This window comes from Ambystoma mexicanum, chromosome 14, assembly GCF_040938575.1.
Source record: "Ambystoma mexicanum isolate Mex_15411 chromosome 14, UKY_AmexF1_1, whole genome shotgun sequence".
Lineage (NCBI taxonomy): Eukaryota > Metazoa > Chordata > Amphibia > Caudata > Ambystomatidae > Ambystoma > Ambystoma mexicanum.
Window position 1 is genome coordinate 3,368,802 of NC_090940.1, and position 22,141 is coordinate 3,390,942.

The 22,141-nt window shown below is 47.9% G+C and overlaps 1 protein-coding gene across 2 annotated transcripts in view; it reads right to left on the bottom strand.

Annotated features, from left to right (window-relative positions):
* The window catches only part of LOC138527331 (receptor-interacting serine/threonine-protein kinase 2-like), a 178,612-nt gene that overhangs the window by 51,176 nt on the left and 105,295 nt on the right, over positions 1-22,141 (bottom strand). For both annotated transcript variants that reach the window (XM_069638382.1, XM_069638383.1), the window contains exons 6-7: positions 8,559-8,659; positions 3,875-3,932 (exon numbers count right to left, since the gene is read on the bottom strand). In XM_069638382.1, coding sequence (XP_069494483.1) covers positions 3,875-3,932; positions 8,559-8,659 — 159 coding nt within the window. The remainder of the gene's footprint in view (positions 1-3,874; positions 3,933-8,558; positions 8,660-22,141) is intronic.

Sequence of the window (22,141 nt, forward strand, 5' to 3'; positions counted from 1 at the left end):
TTCAAACCTTTAAAATGACAACATATAAACATAACATACAAACGTATAACACTCATCAATTGTGTACTTTCAGGCGGTTTCCTCATACACTGTTGTCTGGCATATCGTGCAATTTCGAGTTTTACAGGCGTGTTCACTCTATTGGTGTCCTCATCAGGCGATTTTCAATTGACTCCAAAAGACGTGTTAACGGGAGTATCAATTTGAAGTCTGTTCCTTGATGCATCTATTTCCACCAGTCGTCTGCGCATAGGGATGGATGATTTACACTCCATGGACACAAATTAATAGTTCTTATAGATCTTAGCTTAGTGCAAAATAGCTCTAGGTGTTTGAGTGATTCATTAGCTTGCAAGCAAAATCTCCATTCGGTTTTTTAGGTGCTTGTTGCTCTTCCATTAGCGGAGACGTTCGATGGTTTTAAACAAATTTAATCTGCACAATAGAAACATCCTTCGGGCTTGCGGATCTGGGAACAATGTAATGTATCGCTGTTGAGTGTTAAAGGCACGTATCTCCAGTGGCGCATCACACATTTGGCCGCAGATCTCTCAATACATGTTTGTTCCCAGTCAGCGCGCCAGATTTTGAGTTTTACCGCATCCGGGTTTTCATGAAGCATATCAACTTTAATATCATGGTTCTGTAATAACACTTCACATATATTCGACCACATTGAAGCGACATTAGAATTACCAGCTGAGACATCATAGAAGATGTCAAATTGAGGGATTTGTGCCCGAATACATGTACTCATTTATCGACCTCAGAAGGATGAAGGGCTGAGTTGAGGTATTTAAGAACAGACTGCATCAGTGACTCACCTACGTGTGCCTGAAATAAACCTTTAATGAGTCTAGCAATTATTGTACAGAATTCCAGAAAGACAAATTATTTGGTATTCCTATTCTTTCTTACTTAGGGTCACTGCTGAAAGTGTTGAGACTTGTAGAACCCCTGTGCTTTTTTTGTCATTTTTTTAATAGGATGCCTGACCAAAAAAGCCAGCCATTCCCAAAGCAAAGAGCCGCATGGTGCTGGCCACAGCCCAGGAGCTTGCATTTAAAAAAACAAAAACGTCTTTTTTTCAGTTTTTGTTTTCGTTTTTTTTGTAGGGGTAGCAAGGGAGGCCACAGGGGTAGTAAGGGACACCTCAGGGGATGCAGTTGCGACCCCTGGCAACCCCTAAATGACATCCCTGAGCGGCAGGATTAAGCTGCTGCTTTAGTGGCCTGCATTCCGGAATCCTGCATCCGGACACATTATTTGTAAACACTTCTTTCTTTCTTATAAATCCTATCCCACTCTCTTTTTGTAATTAGCTGGAGTATTGGCAATAGGTTTTTCTTAGAATAGGCCCTTTTATTTGACACGCCACTAGGACTGCCTTATTTTCATTTGATGGTCGAAGCTTGCTCCCATCTAAGATTTAGGTTTATATTAGGTGTTTATCGCACCCACTTTTGCAGTTTAATAAACACCCTTGAACTGTGATCACTTGTGTCTGTCTTTACTGTTGTCACCATGTGTACCTTATAGTGGCCACTGCATCATCAGCTGAACTCTAAGGCCCAGTGGGTGCAACATGTTTAGCCCACTTTCACCTACAAGAAACAAGGGCCAAATCTGGATCTGATTCAAGCAAGTGCCAACGATGTAAGAACTAATAAACCATAGCACTTCAGAGCACAGGATGCAGGCAACACTTCTACTGTGCAAGACCTTGCCCCTTTGCCCTGGGGTCACTTGAGGGGGAGCAGGATTTTCTCTCCAACCCCCTACAGCCCTGTTGGTTTCTTTTCAGGTTGCTATTATTGTACGAGTGCCAAACGAACATGAATCCAGCCTGATACAGGCTCCTGAGAATCTCCCTCCAGTTCTCCAGCATCTGCCAGCCTCCTGCCTCCGCAGAGCAGTGCTATGGCCATTTCTCTTACTTTCAACTCAGCTGGGCTTGCAGCCCCCAGCAGGCTAGTCTACCTGCTCCTTCTTACCAGCGCCTGGCACCTTGGTTATGTTATAACCCTGAGACGTCTAGTTGCACATCTCTAACTCCTCTCAGAATATTGCCTTGTCCTGCTCACCTACTAGTCACGTTTGAGGGGGAGCAGGATTTTCTCTCTAACCCCCTACAGCCCTGTTGGTTTCTTTTCAGGTTGCTATTATTGTACGAGTGCCAACCAAACATGAATCCAGCCTGATACAGTCTCCTGAGAATCTCACTCCAGTTCTCCAGCATCTGCCAGCCTCCTGCCTCCGCAGAGCAGTGCTATGGCCATTTCTCTTACTTTCAACTCAGGTGGGCTTGCAGCCCCCAGCAGGCTAGTCTACCTGCTCCTTCTTACCAGCGCCTGGCACCTTGGTTATGTTATAACCCCGAGACGTCTGGTTGCACATCTCTAACTCCTCTCAGAATATTGCCATGTCCTGCTCACCTACTAGTCACGTTTGTCAGGAACACACCAACTCTCTGGAATGCCATCCTGACTCCCACACCACTGGCCTGCTTCTGTATCCTTTTATACTTCAAATGGTGGCAGTGATTTCTTGGTTTGTTTCCCCGTTAAGATGGGGTCTTGGAATTGGCTGGTGTCCCAAGGTCTACCCCCTAAGGTGCTTCCAGTTTCTCATTATTATGTCCCTGAAAGGAGCATTCTACGATTGGTTGTGGTCTCTAACAGTTTGATTGCTATGTTCTGCGCAGGCAGAGGGCTCAAAAGGAATGAGTTGAGTAGTCTCCTTCGCTCTTTCTGTGCGATGCAAGAGTCTGGTGCATTCACTAACAGGAGCTTGCAAGCCTTCAATCGCTCTACCCTGGGCTATCCTCACCTCTATTGAGCAGGTCACAGGACTTGGCAGCACTGCAAATAAACCGACTGAGATTCCAGGATGAGTGGCAGTGTGTTCTGCTTCAAAATACTTTAAGCTGGTACTGAAGTAGATTTCTTGCTTTCTGTACACCAAACATCCGATAAGTCATAGGACCCCAAAACTGATGGGCATCTCAAACTGGATGAGGAGCTCCAGGTATCCCAAAACAGAGAATTCAGAGTCCTTCTTATACCAACTCCTGGGGTCCCAACACACAATGGGGGGACCCCCCCCCCCTTGTGTCAAGCTTTTCATCCGTATTTCCTGTGCCACCCACAATAGGGACCGCACAGGAAACCCTGCTACAAAATGCCACAACCATGGAAGAGGACAGAGCGCCATGCACATGCATGCAGACCAGGTGAATGGGGCACAAAGCGTGGCGAAAATAGAAAAAGGATGGTATGCGTAGGTGGGGCACCAGGTGGCATGCAGCGTGGCACTAGGGTTCAGGCAAGTATGTGTGGGAAAGGTGGGATGGGGTTTGTGGAATGGGGGGGTTGAGTGACCAACAGAGATACAACCTCTACCTCTGGCCTCCAAGGTCCCTCGACCCCCTCTAAGACCACTTCAAAAGGGGCTGTCACAGAAGAAACACATGAATGTGGAAATTCATAATGGAGACCAATGGCACCAAGCAATGCCTATTCGTATAACATTATCTACATAAGCGCACACACCCGAGTGCAGGGGGTGCAATCTTTGGCTCTCCAGATGTTTTGCACTATAAATCCCACCAGTCCTAGCCGGCATAGTCAATGGTCAGGCATCATGGGAGTCTTAGTCCAAAGCATTCGGTGAGCCACAGGTTGCGGACATTCCCCTTCAGCGGATCTCAAACTGATCATAAGTCACCTCTGCCCGTTTAATTTGGGGAAAACGCCATGTCCACGGGAGAGGATCTTAAACAAACGTGTATCACTGTCACCATAACAAGACCATCTGAGGGCTGCCAGCTGTCCCCATACCAGATTGCGAGACCTATACCGTCTGATTCACTGACCTGTGCTCTCTGCATTGCCTTTTTGGGTGCTGGTGCTCGTTGTCTCACTCTGCTGATCCTGAAAGAAGGAGAATGTCTGTTAAACCAGTGAGTATGTAATATCTATATATAGATCTATCTCCATCCATCTATATCCATCCATATCTATCTATATATGTGTCTATACCTATATATATTTGTGAAAGCGTGTTTGTATGTTCGGGGTTGGTTCCAGCCCCATAACAGTTGGTCAGCTGAAATATTGGCCCATGATCGATATACCAGTCGGGGGTGTACTGTCGATAGTGAAATGTGACCAACCCCTCCCACTGGCCCTGCACAGGGTCGGATCCGGCTTTGTGCTCTCGGTATAGGCAGTGTCAGGAGATTGCCAATTTTGTGATTGTGGGCTCCAGCCCCACAACAGTCGGTGGACTGAATTCTTTGGGCCGAGGTCGGCATACCAGTCTGGGTTATACTGGCAATGGTGAAATCTGGCCAATCCAACCCAGCGGGGTCCAGCCTTGTGCTATTAGTATAGGTGATTTCGGTAGATTGACGTTTTGGCATTTTTTCTAAAATAGTTCTGACACAATAAAATAAGGCTACAGCAGAGCCTCACATGCATACCCGGGCAACACAGAGTGATACCACAAGTATGTCCTGCGTGTGATCTCTTACAGTAACAGGAGTTTTGGCCGCAGCAGATTCCATTGACAGACTGTCACATTTTTTTCATCAGATTTTGCAACAAATATATGTGGGGTGGGTTTAGGCTAATATAGGGGTGTAAAGAGGGGGGGCACTGCAGGGCATCTCCCTCTGTATAACTGCAGCAAAATCAACCAGAAAAAAACCCCAGACAAAATAGACTTCAATTAAATGTTTTCGGCAAATCACAGAAAAGTCTCTTACTGTTAAGTGGTCAGCACAAAGTGCACAGGTTGCTATGGTAACCACCCACCAGTCACAGTAGGTCAGGGTTTTTCCCAAGATGCTACATATGGAGGTCCAAGTACATTCTCAATATAGGCAGGACATGCATTCCCAGCTTCTGCTAGCCCACCTCTCGGTAGTGGTGTTCAAGCAGCTCTCAGTCTGTGACATACAGGGTAACATCTGTGTCTTTGAATAAGTGGAACAGAGGTCATGTTTCTAGAATGTAAATCTATTAAAGGGGAAGTTAATCTCATCAATAGCAATGCTGGGCTACTGAGATATACAGTCTAGCAGAGGCACATCTCCAGTCTATGAGGTACTAGCGAATTAAAGCAATGGTGAAATAGTTAAATGGGAACCCCATACAGTAGTCACTCTGATGCTCTGCTCTCCTACACCCCTGTGTCCACTTGCAATTAGCTTGGCCTGGTCTTCCTTTGCCTCTCCTCAAGTCTATGCCCTCACCTGACTCAGCGTGCTCAGCTTTTCTCTCCACTTTCCCGTGGTCCACCCAGTTTGTGGCCTATGCTTTTCCTTCTTCCAGTCTGCATGGATAGGGGCCATGCTCCCACCTGCCGTAGAGTCTTCGAGCTATTCTCCTGCTACGAATGCTTGTCCAAAACCATTTCCCTATTTCGAGTGGTGCTCGGCATACCCGCTTCTCACAGTGCCTTCTTCCCCATTCAGAAGGTTCAGGAGCGAGATGTTCCAGCGAGAGTTCTCGGCCTCCTGTAGTATGTTGCAACAGCCGCTCCGGTCCTCCTAGCCCCTGCAGGGTCATAATTCATGATCTCTGCTCAGGATTCAATCAGGAGGGGCCTGGCAACCACGAGTGTGGAACCTGTTCTGACCAAGGTGGAGCAGAGCCAAGTGCCGAGACCTGGAGGGGAGTGGGGGGTTTGAGAAAATGCTGTATTTCTTCTACCATATCAGCATACCAATTAGATAGTCCAATTGGAATGCAATACAATTAAAAAGGAAAACCTGCATACCAGAAGCAGCCACTATAAAAATGTTCACCGGCAATCGAAAGGAGATCAATGGTTTCCTTTCTCACCAACTCATTGAAATTGGTGTGGGGGAAGGGGGGATGAACCTCTGACTCGCTCAGTCAGAGCATGCTCAAGCTGTCTGTTGAAACTGGTGGTTAGGTTGCTCTCCAAAATGACTGGTAGGCTTGTTATTGGGTAGCATATATAAGAAAGATGGATCACAATGCTCATTGCTTTGCGAGTGTTGGTGGATTTCCCTGGCAAGTTGTGTGGCCATTTTATGGCTGGTCCTACTTTGGCCTGCATTGCTGTTGGAACGTGCCTTCATCGGGATGGAATCTGCTAATGCCGGTTTAAGCCGACAGAAGACCCTCTGCTAGGTACTTTGCTTCAAGTCCAGAAATCACTGACCATCCTTATCAACGGGCATGGAGGCCTATGCCATGGTGCAGAGTAGAACTAATGGCAGCAAGCCTCCAATGCCCAACATCCAGGTTTACCTGGCATTGCACAGATGTTCCTGGAATCAACATACTCCATCATGCAGACCTTCAGGAAGATGCCGCAGAGTCCAGATTACTACGACAGGCACCATGGCTGGGTGTGAGGGTGCATGGCTCACTCTGGATGCGTAGCTGCATGACTTTTGTCTTGGCCAGCTGCTTGTGCCTCAGTGCTTGAGAACACGCCTTTTTAGTCACAGTGTATTGAGCAAGTGCTTCAAAGCTTACAGAAGCCACAAGCATCAGGGTTGGCCGAGACATTGGGGTGAGGACCATCTTCTCACCATTGTAGATGGAGGTCTGGTTCCTTGAAGGTTTTAGGCAACGCTTCGCCATCATGATGATCATGGAAGTTTCAATTCTTCTTCATGTCAGAACTCCAGGTCAGCCCCCCCCTCACGCTTCCAGTTCTTCTACCAATGGTCATCAGCAGACATTCCACATTTCAAGAAATAGGCTGAGGGCAACAGGTCCCAACCAAAGGGATCCATCGATTCAAAACATTTAGCAGCCACGCAATTAGGGACGACACATTCAAACAGCCCAGGCTTCTTCTTGCAAGACCTTTCCAGCTAGAGGTTTACACTTGACTGCAGACGTCTATTCATACTGATCTGGACTGGTGTGTGCCAGAGAAGTCTGAAAATCCTGGCTGGCTGTGTTGCATATGCGTACATCTTTCAGACATACACACACACACACACACACTGACAGGATCCTCAAATTCGACTGAATGGCTCACCTGTGGTTTCTTTGTGGCTGTCTTCTTGTGGATCTTTCCTTGGCGTTTGGAACGTTTGTCTTGTAGAAAAGGACGCGCCTCTCCAGGTGCCACCCTGCCTGTAAGGGGTCCCAGGCCAGGTACGCTCGGGAGAAACTGCCAAAGATCTCCAGGAACCTGGGCAGTAATCCACAAGGAAGTATCCAGCAGAGTAGTAGAATTCTTTACCATGAATAGCACACGGAAAAAGGATGAGCAAAATTAAGGGAATCCAGGAGAAGACAATTGAGAATAGCAGAGAACTGCCAAGCTAGCAAAAGGCGGACTCAGGAAAAAGGACCAGGAGTAGAAGGCAAGGGAAGAGCACAGAGCGCTGAGCAAGTATATCGAGCGTCTATGGGGTGATTAAATTAATACGACTTGTGCTACCTCTTGTCAATCCAAGGAGGAATGGCCCGCACAAAACGCTTCCGTGCATAACGGCAAGCCAGCATCTTGGTGGGAAAATGGTTCCTGCTATTCTCGGAGCGATCCGCGAAGAGGAGCAGAGCGACAGGGACGAAAAGGACATGTTTAATTCGGTATTCAATAAGGGCAGCTTTGCCAGTTTTCAGGGACCGCTATTTTATTCGCGTTCACCATGGTGCGCTCGAGTGCTTCTTGTGTCTCCGACACTTATCTGGACCCGCAGCTCCTCTCTGTGCGGCTTTCCCCCAGGCAGGAAAGCCTGTTTTGCTGGGTGCATTGTCCAGCATAGACCGGCTCTCGTGCGTCGCTTCGCCTCCGCTCCATGACAGCATCTGCTGCCTGCCTTCCCTTCCGAGGGTTCTCCTTCCTCCACAGTCCCACCAGTAGGATTATCAGAATCTTGATAGGCTTCTCGGCTGCTCGCATCGCTGCACACTCCTTCTGCTGTATCTTCCTGTTCCCCTGTTTTTCTGTTGTGGCTCTGCAGTCTACACTAGTGGTGCTTTAAGGGGCTGCAGGTGTCTCATCAATTAAGGCTGCCTGTGTCAGTTTATAGGGACATGCTTGACCTTCATTCATCATCTTCGTCCCAGTACCAAAGTGGTGAGAGTAAGTGTCTATTACTCTGTTGCTTCTTCCTCGTCTCAGTACTAGAATGGGGGAATTGAGTACAGTTTATAACTCATCTCAGTACTATTAAATACCTCAAGACAGGAATAAAGTGGTACTGCCTTACAATAATCCATAAAGGTTGGGGGAAGGTTAAGCTGGCTATCATGAGGATAAGGGGGCTACCATGTCTTGCCTACAGGCATCTCACTCCCAATCCCCAAGGACCCTCCACCCAGGTGATCCTCCCTCACAGGTCCAACACCCCAGGGTCAGGATCCAAGATTGATGGCCTTTCCCTGGCCACCTGCATAGAGGATCCAAGGGGAGCAGGAGTGAGAATACACTCCGGTTTCTCAAACCAGACCGTGCAGTCCTAGTGCCAGGTCAAGACCACAGTGAATAGCGGCTTCTAATAAAGTTAACCTCTCACTTATTCATACAAGAAGAAATGATGGATGGAAATCATTTACCCCAGTAGCTTCTTTCTTTAGTTTCTCCTGGATATGTGCAACAGCATAATCAATCTCATCTTCGTAGGCAGCAATCATCTGCTTGGTCGCTTGCTGGCATGCTATAGAAAAGAAAAAAACAATATTTGCATAAAATATAAACCTCATCAAAAGTATGGTGAACGCTGTACGTCACATCAATACACAACAACCTTGAACTGATAGTCAGTAGGTCTCCATTAAATGTCACATGCAGCCTCATGAAACGTGGTATTCTCCACTTTCCCCTGAGGAAGACCCTATAATACCCAAGTTCTTGATGGCTGGTCACCCAACGGTACCCCCTTATAGCGAGAGTCAGAAAACCTTTCCTCTATGTGACTCTTGTGCATTAGCACCTGGAGTGTTCCAAGTGAGGATTACCACAATAAATTATCTCAGGCCCAAATAACCGGACAGACTCAAGGAATAGGGCAAAATACTACTTTATTCTCAATTCAATAAAGTAGGGAAACTTGGAGAACAAACAGATTGCAGCTCACACACTCAATGCATTTCAGTTACACAAAAGGTTTTAAACCTCAACATGTTTTTCTCCTGTCTTAGAATTGCATTTAAAAGTGCATTGTGAAACCTAGGCCTTTTCCCCACCATTCAGGACTCTCAAACTTAGGTGTGTTTTTCTCCTGTTTCAAAATTGCATTGTGACGTTCTGTAGCTTGCCTCCTAGCATAGCACTCTTCTAGCGACCCTTTCTACCACTATCTAAGCACCTGTCTTCTTGTCCTAGTGTCAACCTATCTCGTCCGTCTGTCTCATCTGCCTTGTTGTCCTTCACTAGTGTCCTCCCCTTCCCCTTCTCACTCCCTCCCTCCACTCTTCTCTCCCTACCTACTCTATGGTGTTCTCTGTCCCTCCTATCTTTTCTAATTGCTTCTCTATCGACTATCCTGCTCTCCTCACTTAATCTGCTAGGAAGAAGTTTAAAAAGGACATCCTGGTCCCCAACCCAGGCCTCCATATCGCCAACACCTATACCAGTGCCTCCTCCAGGCATACTTTCACCGACATCCTCTGTCGTTCCCTTGCCAGACCTATGGCCTCTACATATGGTCTCTGCTCTCTCCTTCTCTTCCTCTCCCATTAATGGTGGCACTTAGTGGGATGCCCTCCTGTCCTCCTTCCACTCCTCTAAGGTCATCATTAATGTTTATTTGAATGGTACCGTCTTGGTCCAAGGCCCTCAACCCAACCTTCTCCTGTTTGATAGACGCTTCCCACACCTCATCAATTTCCTTTCTTCCCCTGCTGTCCCCCCTCTCCCTGCCACGGCTTCCTCGCGTTCCCTTGCTTTCTCCTCCTTGGCATCCTTGCCCTCTCTCCTTTCTCCTCTTCTGCCCCCCTCCCCCTCAGGCAACTTCTGCACCTCCACATGGCGTACCTCCGATTTGTACCCCTCCCCGGAAGTCTTTCAAGGTTGGCAACCTTCTTCATATTGCCACTCTAAACTCTCGCTCAACTGTCAAACACTCCTATGACTTCTGCCACCTCCTGGAGGAACATGACCTTGATGTCCTCGGTCTCACATGGTTCACGGCCAGCTCTGTCACGAGCTTTGACACTCTCCTCCCCAATGGCTACAAGATCCTCTCCGTGCCCAGATCCAACCGTACCAGAGGGGGTGTAGCACTAATCTTCCCTGAGTGGATTCCTGGCTGTCATTCCTACGCAGGCATACTCTTTCGAATGCCTCGTCTGCAGGCTCTCTCTCTCTCTCCTGGCCATTCCCTCACTGTGGCTACCAGCTATCGACCACCTGGTTAGATCTCCTCCTTCCTCTGAGTGGGTGGACCTCTTCTCTTCCCTCCGGGTCTCTACCACTCAACTCCTCCTTCTTGGAGACTTCAACATCCACCTGGAGGCTTCCTGTCCTTCCACTGGACTCTTTCATGACCTCTGCGACTCTCTCTTACTCTCTCTTCTCCCCTCTGGCCCGACTCACTCTGAAGGGCACACTCTGGATGTTCTGGTCTCTTCAAGCCTTCCCCTTTCAATCCCTCTCAACACTCCTCTCTCCTGGAGTGATCACTTTCTCCTTTCCTCCCAACTCACCATCTCTACCCCTCAGGCCAAGCCAACTCCAGCAGATCTGTGTGATCCGACCGCGGCTGCTTTGTCCGTGACCAAAAAGTTTGCATGAGAAATGCACGAACACAAAATGTTTGTACATTTCCCATGCAAACATAATATGAACCCTACAAAACCCACACACACACCCACCCACGCACACTACTTACCTTGTGCCCGTTCCCTTTCACTTTTGTGAACAGGGGCCGTTTTTTTTTATTTTTCTAGGGCAGATGCAGGGGTTTCCCCCTGCAACCTCCACTCACTATACTCTTTAGTATAGTGAGCAGGGAGTTGCGGGGGACACCCCCACAGCACCCGCAGAGTTTAACAAAAAAAAATGCATGCCACCAAAGGTTTGAACTTTTGGGGTTCGAACCTTTGGTGGTATGCATTTTTGACCTTTTTGTATTGGTCGAACCTTTTTGATCAGTAATTTCTACCGATTCCAACTCCAGCACTGCCACCTACCTTCTTGGTTATCCGACCCATGAAGCGTGCGTCATTTGAGGCTTTCGCTGCCACTTTCTCACCCGCTCTGCCCCCTTGGCTGACTCAGACCCTGACAAAAACCCTTTCCATGCTCCACTCTGCTATATCGGATACTCTGGATGTTCTTGCCCCTGTATGAGGATCCGCTTGAAGCCCAAAGCCAAGTGCAACTCTTGGTACGACTCAGACCTTGTCACCCTTAAACGCAAGTGCAGGGTGGCTGAGAGGTAATGGAGGACTTCTTGTTCATCCTCTGACAAATTGGCTTGCCGCCTGCTCCAAAGGCAATACCAGCTCTCCGTCCGCACCAAGAAGAGAGCCCTCATCCAAACGCGCATCTCTGCGGCATCCAACAACTCGGCCAAACTCTTTAAAATCTACAAGGAGCAGGCCAATCCTACTGCAGTCTCTACCTCTCCTGTCCCCTCCCAGGCCCTCTGCACGGCCCAGGCTTCTCACGTCATTTCTAAAACTCATGACACCCTGTCCTTCCTCTACTCCTCCACTAGTCCCTGCTCTTCCTCGTGCCCTTCTTCAGCCACATCTCCTCCCTCCTTCTCTGCCTTTACCCTGTTCTCCTCAGACGAGGTTTCTAGACAAGTCCTATCTATGAAAATCTTGTCAAAACATGTTCACCCCTGTTCCTTCAAAACCATCAAGGACCACATTGACACCCTGGCTCCTGGTCTGGCTGATTTCTGCAACCACTCCTTTGCCACTGGAGTCTTCCCTCCCCCCCTGAAGCACTCCCTTGTGCACCCCCTTCTTAAGAAACCCTCTGGCGACCCTACCTCCCCGGCTAACTATCACCCAATCTCCATCACTCCTTTCCTGGGTAAACTCCAGGAAAATCTGGCCATCGCGCAGCTTAATCTTCACACTGAATCTGTTGGTTGTCTCCACGACCATCAGTCTGGCTTCAGAGCTGCCAGAAGCACGCAAACTGCCCTTGAATATCCGTGAAGAACTGCTCTCCAACCTCGATTCCAACACCCCGTGTCCTCATCTTACTTCCCTCTTCTGCCTTTGACACGGTCAACCATGCCATCCTGCTCAACAGTCTCCGCGATAATCTAGGTATCAGCGATCAGGCCCTGTCCTGGCCTACCTCCTTCCTCTTCGATCCTCCCATGTCCAACTTGGGTCCTGCCTCTCCTCTATCTCTACCTGTGGTGTTCCCCAGGGGTCTAACCTCTCTCCCTGGCTGTTCAACCAATATCTGGCACTTCTTGCCGACCGAATTGCCGCTCTCTGCCCCAACTTTCAGTGCTATGCGGATGACACTCAATACATTTTCAGGCTCCCTTCTGCCACCTCTTCTCCTGCTCTCATCTCTGACTGCCTGTCCACGATCCAGGAGTGGTGAGCCGCCAATGATCTCTGCCTCAATGCCAGTACGACCGAGATTCTGCTCTTCGGCACACCTGCTCCCTCCTTTCCAGTCACTCTCTGGCCGGCCTCTTGGCCCTCTTCCTGCTTCCCCACTTTGGGGTCATCTTCAACTCCACACTTTCCTTCTCTCCTCACATCTCAAACGTCTCGAAGAAGTCACACCATCATCACCACCTCCTCAGAGGTATTCTTTCCTTCCTCTCCTTCCCCCAGAAGCTCTGTCTCCAGAGCTCTGGTTCGCTCTAGGCTTGCAACAGCCGCTTTCTAAATCTGCCTGTCTCTACTCTACGCCCTCGGCAACTTATCCAAAACAGGACTGCGAGACTGGTCATTGGCCTCAAGCCCAGGGATCGTATCTCTCCAAGACTGATATCTCTGCACTGGTTCCCTGTGGTGGAGAGGATTAAGTTCAAAACCCTCTGCATTGTCCACAAGGCCTTCTGGGGCCTGGGACCTCAATACCTTCAACTCTTTCTTCCTAAATATCTTCCTTCTCGAGCTCTTCGCTCACCCACCTCCCACTCCCACAGGGTTAGTCGCTTCTCCAAGCAGCGAGTTGGTGGTAGATTCTGCTGGGGCCTCCCTCTAGAACAGCCTCCCTGCCTCTCTGAAAACTTGAGAACCATCACCTCATGACCTTCCTCTTTGATTCTGCTTTCTCTCCTCCTCTCCGCTGCTGATGATCTGGCTGAATCTGAACTTGCACTGGTTACCTGGCTAGTCTCTGATCTCGGGCCTAGGTCCCCTCCCTCCCTGCCAGTTGCACACCTGCACTGCCCCCTTGGCACAGTGTCTGTATCTCTACAGCCCCTACTAGCACTTGACACCTGATGTCTGCACTTACCTTTGCACTGGCCACCAACTGGCTGCACTTTAATTGTCTTTACTTAATCCTATCCTATGTACTGCACTGCCCCCTCCCCCCTGCACTTGTCTCCTTCCCCCCTCCCCTGCACTTGCGCGATCTCAATGTCACCTGGCCTAGTAGGATCATTCTCGGTCTTTCCTCTGTTTCCTCTCCCTTGCCTCGTCGCGCCTTGAAACACTTGTGTATGGGCACGTTATAAATGCCTTATCATAACATACGTCATCTATGACGTCATCCTAAGTGGCCGACAGTAAAAACCTACTGGGTAGAGGGAATGGTTAAGGCAAACGTATATACCTATAGTTTATAGGCATGTTAGTATCACTGGATGCCACTTACCTGGTAGGCACGCCTTGAACTACCCCCAACTACTTAAAATACAGATACTACCATAATCCCAGCAGCGGGTAGGCCTGTGCAACAATCTCCATCATTGCATAGGCCCCCTTGATGCTGGGACGATGAAATTTGGCAGGAAGCAACTTGTACCACAAGCTGGTGACTACTAAGGTTCCAGGTGCAGCAACGATTCTTGCGAGGTAGCCCACAAGAGAGCTGGTCAGTCCACTGGCTGGTCCAGGGACACTTCTGTCGGGAAATGGGGGACGATCGTCCAAGGCCCCCCCAACGCGGTTTCAGATGAGGCAGAAACCTGGAAGTGTGTTGTAGATCAGGGACAGTACAGGGCCACAATTTTGGGAGGTTAGTACATGCTTAGGACTACGATATGGCATTTATAACGCACCACTATACACAAGTGTTTCAAGGCTCGATGAGACACGAGGGGGGGGGGGGAGACCGAGACAACGGCCTTACTAGGCCAGGCGACAGATCACGCAGGTGCAGAGGAGGAGGGGAGCGGGGGGGTGGTAATGCAGGGGGAAGGCAGTGCAGTACATAGGATCAAAAGTAATAGACTAAATAAAACAATAGGTAAAAAGTGCAGCCAGCTAGTGGCAAGTGCAGAGGTAAGTGCAGACATCAAGTGTCAAGAACTGGTGGGGGCTGCAGGGATACAGAAACAGCCCCAAAATGCAGGGATTGCGCGGGAAGCGGTGCAGGAGTGCAGCTGGCAGGGGAGGGGACCTGGGCCGGAGATCAGAGGGTAGCCAGATGCACAGTGCAGTTCCATTCAGGAGTTCAGCAGGGGAGAAGAGGAGAGAAAGCAGAAGCAAAGAGGAAGGTCTTGAGGTGCTTCTGGAACCAGAGATTGTTCTCTTTAAGTTTTAGGGAGGAAGGGAGGCTGTTCCAAAGGGAGGCCTTAGCTGAAGAAAGATATCTACCACCAACTCGCTGAGATGGTGGTAGATCAGAGTACACTGAGAATCAAACACCATCTTAGAAAGTATCAGCCATTTTGAAATCGAGGCCCAACTCTGAGCTGTAGCCAGGTCAGCAGGCCCAGGCCATGAACTAATATGCCCCAAAGAATCTGGGTATTCAGGACTACATTTTCCAAGATGCATCAGGTTTAGAGATCTAACATCCAGAGAGTCATTCAGGGAAAGATGATATGAAACACTAGCACATCCAGAGAGACAACAGGTGCTGATTGAAAGGGTAAAAGGTAAATTATATCATCCCCCTGTAAAGCAGAACAGTCTTCTCTCGCCTCCAGTTGCAGCATTTAAGGAGCAAGTGAAATACCTTCTCCCACCCCAAAGGATTTTTACACAGGTGGGAACTTGGAGGTTTGCCTGGCCATTGTGATGGCCCTTTTTACATCAGAAACGCACAAAACAAAGGTCTGTGCAAGGGGACAGCCAAGAGACAAGGCAAGAGCAGAGCCGCAAACAAACAGCAGCGGCAGCGCTTGGAAGGCAAGTGAAAAAAACACAAGAAGGTAGAAAGCTTTTTAAATACTTCCTTCCCCCGGCTTGGAATGGGAAGGTAATTATCCAATCAATTCAAATGTTTATCTCCGCTAATGGGAGAATGTTAAGGGCTTTATAACAGAGGCTCAGAAACCCAGTGTTTTTGGGGTTAGGAGCCGAGGGAGCCAGAGAGCACCAGAGCATGCAAGCTCCTTGACCCCAGAAAAGCAGTGCCCCATGAACCCCAGAAAATAACCCAGAAAATAAGTTACTTACCCCCTGGTAACGTTCCTTCGACTGGATGTTCCTCCAACAAATTTCTCATCTTTGATATTCAATATCCAGCTTCAGCCGCTTCGGAAACAAGTTTCGGCTGTGGGCGCTATGCATTGATGCAGGTAACTATGTCCCTAGAGGGCCTCCGTCTTGAGGATGAGGTAATCGAAGGTGTATATATAGCACGTGCAGTGACCGTTGGGTTCAGTTCTGTTTTTCATACAGTAGAAACTACCCGCATTAGCACCGGTTTGACCGTACTAAGCTTTGAAGGAGCGAAAGCTGTAATAGCATGGGAAAATCTACTGTGGGGTACTCTGGGAGGAATAAGTGTGGGAACATCCAGTCGAAAAAACGAAATGGGTTGTGTCCTCCCACATATTCCTCATCTTTGATAGACTCCCAAAGCAGTGTGTTTTGGTGGTGGGAGTAAGAATTTAGTTATTAATGGTTTCCATGAACCGAACGGAGGACAGCTTATCCAAAGCTGCCATCCTGACAGAGGGAAGATTCAAGGCAGTAGTGCTTTGTGAACATTTGTATAGTAGACCACGTAGCTGCCTCACAAATGTTTTTGATCGGGACATCCCTTTGCAAAGCCAAAGAGGTAGCCATGCCCCTGATGGAATGGGCCCACAAGCCTTCTGGAGGATCTTTGCCTGCCAGACTGTAGCCCTCTATAATTGTCAGAATGATCCATCTGGATAAGGTCTGCTTTGTCACAGCCTGAACCAGTTTGTGACCTGTATATCCTATAAAAAGCTGATCATCTAGACGAAGTTTGGACAGTCTAGAAATGTAGAAGCTTAGAGCTCTACGTGGATCTAACCTGTCCAACCTCTCTTCCCCCTTGACAGGATGAGGTGGAGGGTAGAAAGTGGGTAAGGAACAGTATCTTAGATTGTTCGGAGTTGCGATTTCTCGCGAGACACACCTTAGAGAGTAGACTGTTGTCTTTAAGGTAAGACCTGAGTCTCAAGGTGGCGTTCTGTTGCCCGAATCGGAACACAGAAAAGGAATATTTTGGAGAGAAGTTCCACGTTTGCGAACACCAATTGAGTGAGGATATATCTTTTTCTTTTTAAACAGTAGGCAGGCATTGTTCTGCCGACGGGAGCCCTTTGTTGCCCTTTTCAAGGCTAACTACTCATACTGATGGTGCACTTACCTGAAAGAAACCAAGGTAAGCTGCGACAGTTGAAACCCTAATCATGTTTACACCATCAGTCCCTGGCGGACGGGTTTTGGATTAGGTCAAGTTTAAAATCTTTGCTTTTTACCTCTTAAAACCCCTCTAGGGTGGTATTTTGTCGGTAGTGTCATTACATTTCTGTAAAAATTCATCAGAAACATGTTGGGCAATGTATGTGCAGAGCGAAACGGACAGATGGGTGGTTTCACATTAGTGGTCTAATACAATCAATATGTTTTTATACAGATTACTGCACCGATCCTGGGCAGAAGTTTTTCTGGAAGACTATTTGTATCCAGTCCCCTGTAGACTACTACCACTCACACGCGAGGTAAAGACTTTCTTTATACCGAGCGTTGTTCAGACTTGGGCTGTATAGCGTGTAGCGATTCATTGGATTACACTTTGCTTTTGTTTTTCAACAGCATGTTCCATGGTAAAAGCGCAGTGGCAAATTTATAAAGTCTAAGTGACTGATAAAGATATCGTCCTGAAGAAAGTTCAAGATGAAAACTAATGAACTGAAACATGTCGAGGCATATTAGTAATTTGTTTTACTAGTTGTGTATTGAGGTCTTTGACCATATTCTATCATCCTACATGTGAAGAAACTTCTGAGGAAGACAGAAACCGACTACATTATATTATCTGGAATGAATTGCAGCAATTTGATTGTTATTTTTTTTGTTTGGTGTCACACTTTATTCTTATGATATTTTTAAAGCATCAAATAATTTGTATTGTGCGTTTTATTAATTATGAATAAAATGTATATGTTGTGGAAATAATGACTAGGAAGTGCTGTTGAAAATCACTACCTTGCTTCACTTTATATATTGTCTCTCTAATCCCCTAATCTGGAAGGTAGAGATATCACTACTCCTCTGAGTAGGTTGGTGAGGGGTTTCCCCCCATTTTGCTTTTCCCATGAGGCAGAGCAACCTAAAAAAATGTTTAAAAAAAATAAACCATTCTTTTAAAAAGGCACGGAGACACTGGCCAGTCTGATATTTGTAGACCAGCCGCAGAATGTCTTGAGCCCTCACCTTGGTGGCAAGCTCATTCCCAAGGATGTATCCAGTACAGCCCTGATGAACTGGAGCTTTTGACAGGGTGTCATTTGGGACGTCTAGTAATTGAGGGAGAAGCCCAGTCTGAAGAGAGTGGCAGGTGACATTGAGATGATCTAGACCTTGTTCGGGAGAACATGCTCTGATCAGCCAATCGTCCAGGTAGGGGTAGACGTGAATCCCCCTCCCCCGAGACTCGCTGCCACTACCACCAACAGCTTGGTGAAGACCCGTGGGGCGGAGGTCAGCCCGAAAGGCAGAACTAAATACTGATGATGAAAACCGCCACCAGCGAACCTCAGGTATTTTCTGTGCTCGAGATGGATCGGCACATGAAAGTAAGCATCCTGAAGGACCAATGATACCAACCAATCCTGAAGCTGGAGGGCCTGAAGGATCTGAGAAAGTGTGACCATCTTGAATGTGTCCTTCCTGAGGAACTTGTTCAAGTATCTCAGGTCCAAGATGGGTCTCAGTCCTCTGTCTTTCTTGGGTATTAGGAAATATGGAGAGTACCATCCCTTGTTACTCTCCGCTACAGGCAGTGGTTCTATACAGTCTCTCTAGCAGGGTAAACATTTCCTGCACAAGGAGCAGATCTGGAACCCTCAAAGAGTAGCTCCTCAGTGGATGGTTCTGCGGTCTCTGAATGAAGGGGAGGCAGTAATCTTAGGCTATGGTTTCCAATGCCCAAGCATCCAAAGTAATGTCTCGCCATTCTTCTGGATGCTGAGACAGTCTGCCTCCCACTGGTGAACTTTGACTCAAGACCTCGAGGTTTTGAGGCAGCTGCTGCAGTGGCTGTTGGTAAGGATGCCCCTGCTTGAGCTGGCTTTGCACCTCTCCCTCGTCCACCATGAGGGAATCTTCTTTGACCAGCCAATACCCTTGCTCTTCAAAACTGAGGAGTAGTAGCAAAACGATTTTCCCCTCCAAGACTGTTCACTGGGGTGAAAGGGCTGAGGCTGCCTAATAGCGGCACCCAAGGATTTGGCTGCCACCTTTGAGGTCTGCAACTTCTCATGGCTTTCATCAGCCTCGTTGCCAAAATCCTGACACCCATCAAAAGGAACATTAGTCTGGACTGCACATCTGGCGCAAATCCAGACTTCCTCAACCACGCAAATCTGCGTATTACGGGGCTAGTTGCCATGGCTCTGCTGATGCCGTCAGCAGAACCCAGACCCCACTCAAGAGACTCGCACATGGCTTCTTTGCTGTCTCTAACAATAGCCAAGAATCCATCTTTTTCCTCCCCCACGGGAATGTGCTCTTTTGCCGTGGACATATAGTCCCATAGAGTGAATGGAAATTTTGCTAGGGCACATGTAGAGTTGGCTAACTTAAGAGCCATGCTCCCTGCAGAAAATACCTTCCTTGCCCATGCATCTACTCTGTTATCCCCATCTGGAGGGATAGTTGGATAAGCTGCCTGCTTTGAAGTTGCGGTAGCTGCCTGTACCACCAGACACTCTGGTGTGGGGTGTTTAGACAAGTAGTTGGGGTCACTACTAGATGGGCAATATTTTATGGTCAGGTTTTTGTTTACTGCTTCACTCGACTCCGACGTTTCCCAATTTGCTGTCACTCTTTTTTTGGAGAGCAATGTGAAATGGTAAAATGGGATCCATTATTATTATTTATTAATTAATTAATTATTTGCAGACCCTTATCAAGGATGTCCGTTAGATAATCCTGCTCATAGGGGAGGGAAGGCCTACTAAACCCCACATAGTCTACAACTTTAGACATTGTCTATAGGGTGCATCTGCATGCTCATCAGCTTCAGGTCTACCAAATCCTAGCTCAGGTGAGGTGCCTACCCCACTGGCCATTTGCAAATTGTCATAAAGATCTTGTAAACTAGACAAATCAGAAAAAAAACTCTCAGGCACATTTGGTGTACTATATTGAAGGCCAAATGGCGCATCGTTATCTGATCCTCAAATTCAGGTGAGAGACTTGAAGTAATCCTTCCTTTGTAAAGGAATATATGTTTTGTCTGGAATAGGCATCGAAGCCTTAAGAAAGTGGGAACTGGACGCTCGAGGAGTCGTCAAAACCTTTACCGAAATCTTTTTCGACTTTAATGGTGTCAAAAGGTGCCATCGTGGCCGGCGTCTTTTGCACAGCTGGCGTTGATGGTGCCATCGGTGAAGAAGGCGCAGCTGGCGTCGAGGACTTCGATCTCGACTTATGCTTCGACCTACGGCTCGAAGAGTCCTTGGATGATTTCTCATCTCATAGAGGCCTCGACGGCTCTCGATGAGGATCTGGTTTTCGTCCCGGGCTTGAGGGTGCGCAGGATTTGGCTCAAGGCCTTTCCTTACCGGCTTCTTTGGAAGGCGCGGTAGAAGCATGGCTTGCTGGCGGTTTTTGCCTCAAATATTTTCAGCATTTCTGGCCTGAATGCTTCCCTTTCAGCCAGTGTGGAGGCTTTTGTGGGTCAAGATAACCTCTCTAGGGATATGTCCGACGACGAAGTCGAAGTCAGCGACCTGTGGTACCTCTTTTTCGATTTCCTCGACGAAGTGGAGTGGTGGGAGGCACGCCTCGATCTGGATCTTTTAACCTTCCTTCGAGGAGAGTCGCCTCTCGGCTCGTCCGAGGCTTTTTCGACAGGGTAGTCTATGGGGATTTTCGGGGGCATTTACCTACAGCTAATTTACCCTTTTGCGCCTTTCCTGTCAGACTAGCATTTGGAGCAGGCCGTGGTCTTGTGCTCCACACCGAGACAACAGACATACTCGATGTGGGTCTGTTATCGACATTTTTGAGTCGCAGTCTCGACTTCTTGAAACCGGTCTTCGGGGTAGGTGTCTAGGAAGAAGACATTTTTGCGATTAGCACTAAAGAAGCGTGCCGTGTTGCTCGAAGCGCAAGCATACTCAGAAAAACTGAACTGAAGCCAACGGGCGCTGCGCATGCTATATATACACACACATTCAATGACATCCTCATCCGAGTTCACTGCATTGACGCACAGCTCCCTCTGCCGAAAAGTTTTGCTGAAGCTGGTTATTGAATATCAAAGATGAGGAATACGTGGGAGGACAATCCATTCGAAGGGGGGTGATCCAGTGAGGGGAGAAGAGCCCCCTGAACCTCAAACATGGGGTCTGCTCCAATGAGGGGAAAAGGAGTCCCCTGAATCCCAGAAGGTGGTTGTGCTCCAGTGAGAGAAGAGCCCTCCTAAACCCCGGTAGAAGGGTATGCTCTTGAGAGGAAGAGTAATAGCATTTTTGATGATTGTGTCTGCTTAGATTCACATGCTGTGCATATAGTCCAACATAGGGTGGTAATCGCCGAGTATTGCATCTTGTCTTTCGAGGATCGAAAGGAGACGTCGACATGAGCGTGCTTGTAACACTATCCCTATCGTGACGTGTAGTGTACTCAAAATCCTTCACGTGTCGAGGTCCCTCTGGTTGTGTTTTCTGCCGTGAGGGAGCCTTATGACTAACGTGAGAGAGTACAGAGAGAGAATAGTAAGAGGTGTATTTTCCTTCGACTCCGAGCTGGGCAGAAGGGTAGGGCCATGTGAATCTAAGCAGATACAATCATCAGTAATGTTATTACGGTGAGTAATGCATGTCTTCTGATGCTTGTGAATCTGCTTAGAGGCACATGCTGTGCATAGAATGGCGAGCAGTACCCGGAGTTGGAGGTGGGGTGTGAGAAGGAACAGTAGTAAAGAGATGTCTTGGTACCGCTTGTCTGACCTAGAGCGAGTATATAGGCAGTAGTGTTTTGTAAAGGTGTGTATAGAACTCTAGGTCGCTGCTTTGCAAATGGATTCGAGAGGAACATTTGCAATTAATGCTATGGAAGCCCCAGTGCCCAGAGTAGAGGGCACTCTAGGCTTGAAGGGCAGATCTCTTAGCGAGAGTATAGAGAGTGTGACGCAGTTTATACTTTGAGATGGCTGACTTCGAGACAGGGACCCCTTCTCTACTAGCCGCCACTGAAACAAAAAACTGATTTGTTGGTCTTGTTTTTTCTAAATATATGACCGCTCTCCGCTCCTCAAGTATGTGTAGGCTTCTTTCTGCCACGTTAGTGGGGTTCTGGAAGAAGGTGGGTAGTTCAATGGATTGGTTCACATGAAACTTTGAAATTAATTTAGGCGCAAACCTAGGGCGAGTGCGCAAAACCACCTCGTCTTTGTGAATTGTGACAAATGGGTCTTGAACTGAAAGGGTCTGTAATTCACTGACTAATTGAAGTGACTGCCACTAGGAAGGCAGTATTGTACACGAGAGCCTTAAGGCTAGCCTTATGCATAGGTTCAAAGGGAGATCCCATTAGTTTAGTTAATACCACATTTAGGTCCCATCTTGGAGCTGGGTTTGAAATTGGGGGAGGAAGTCTTT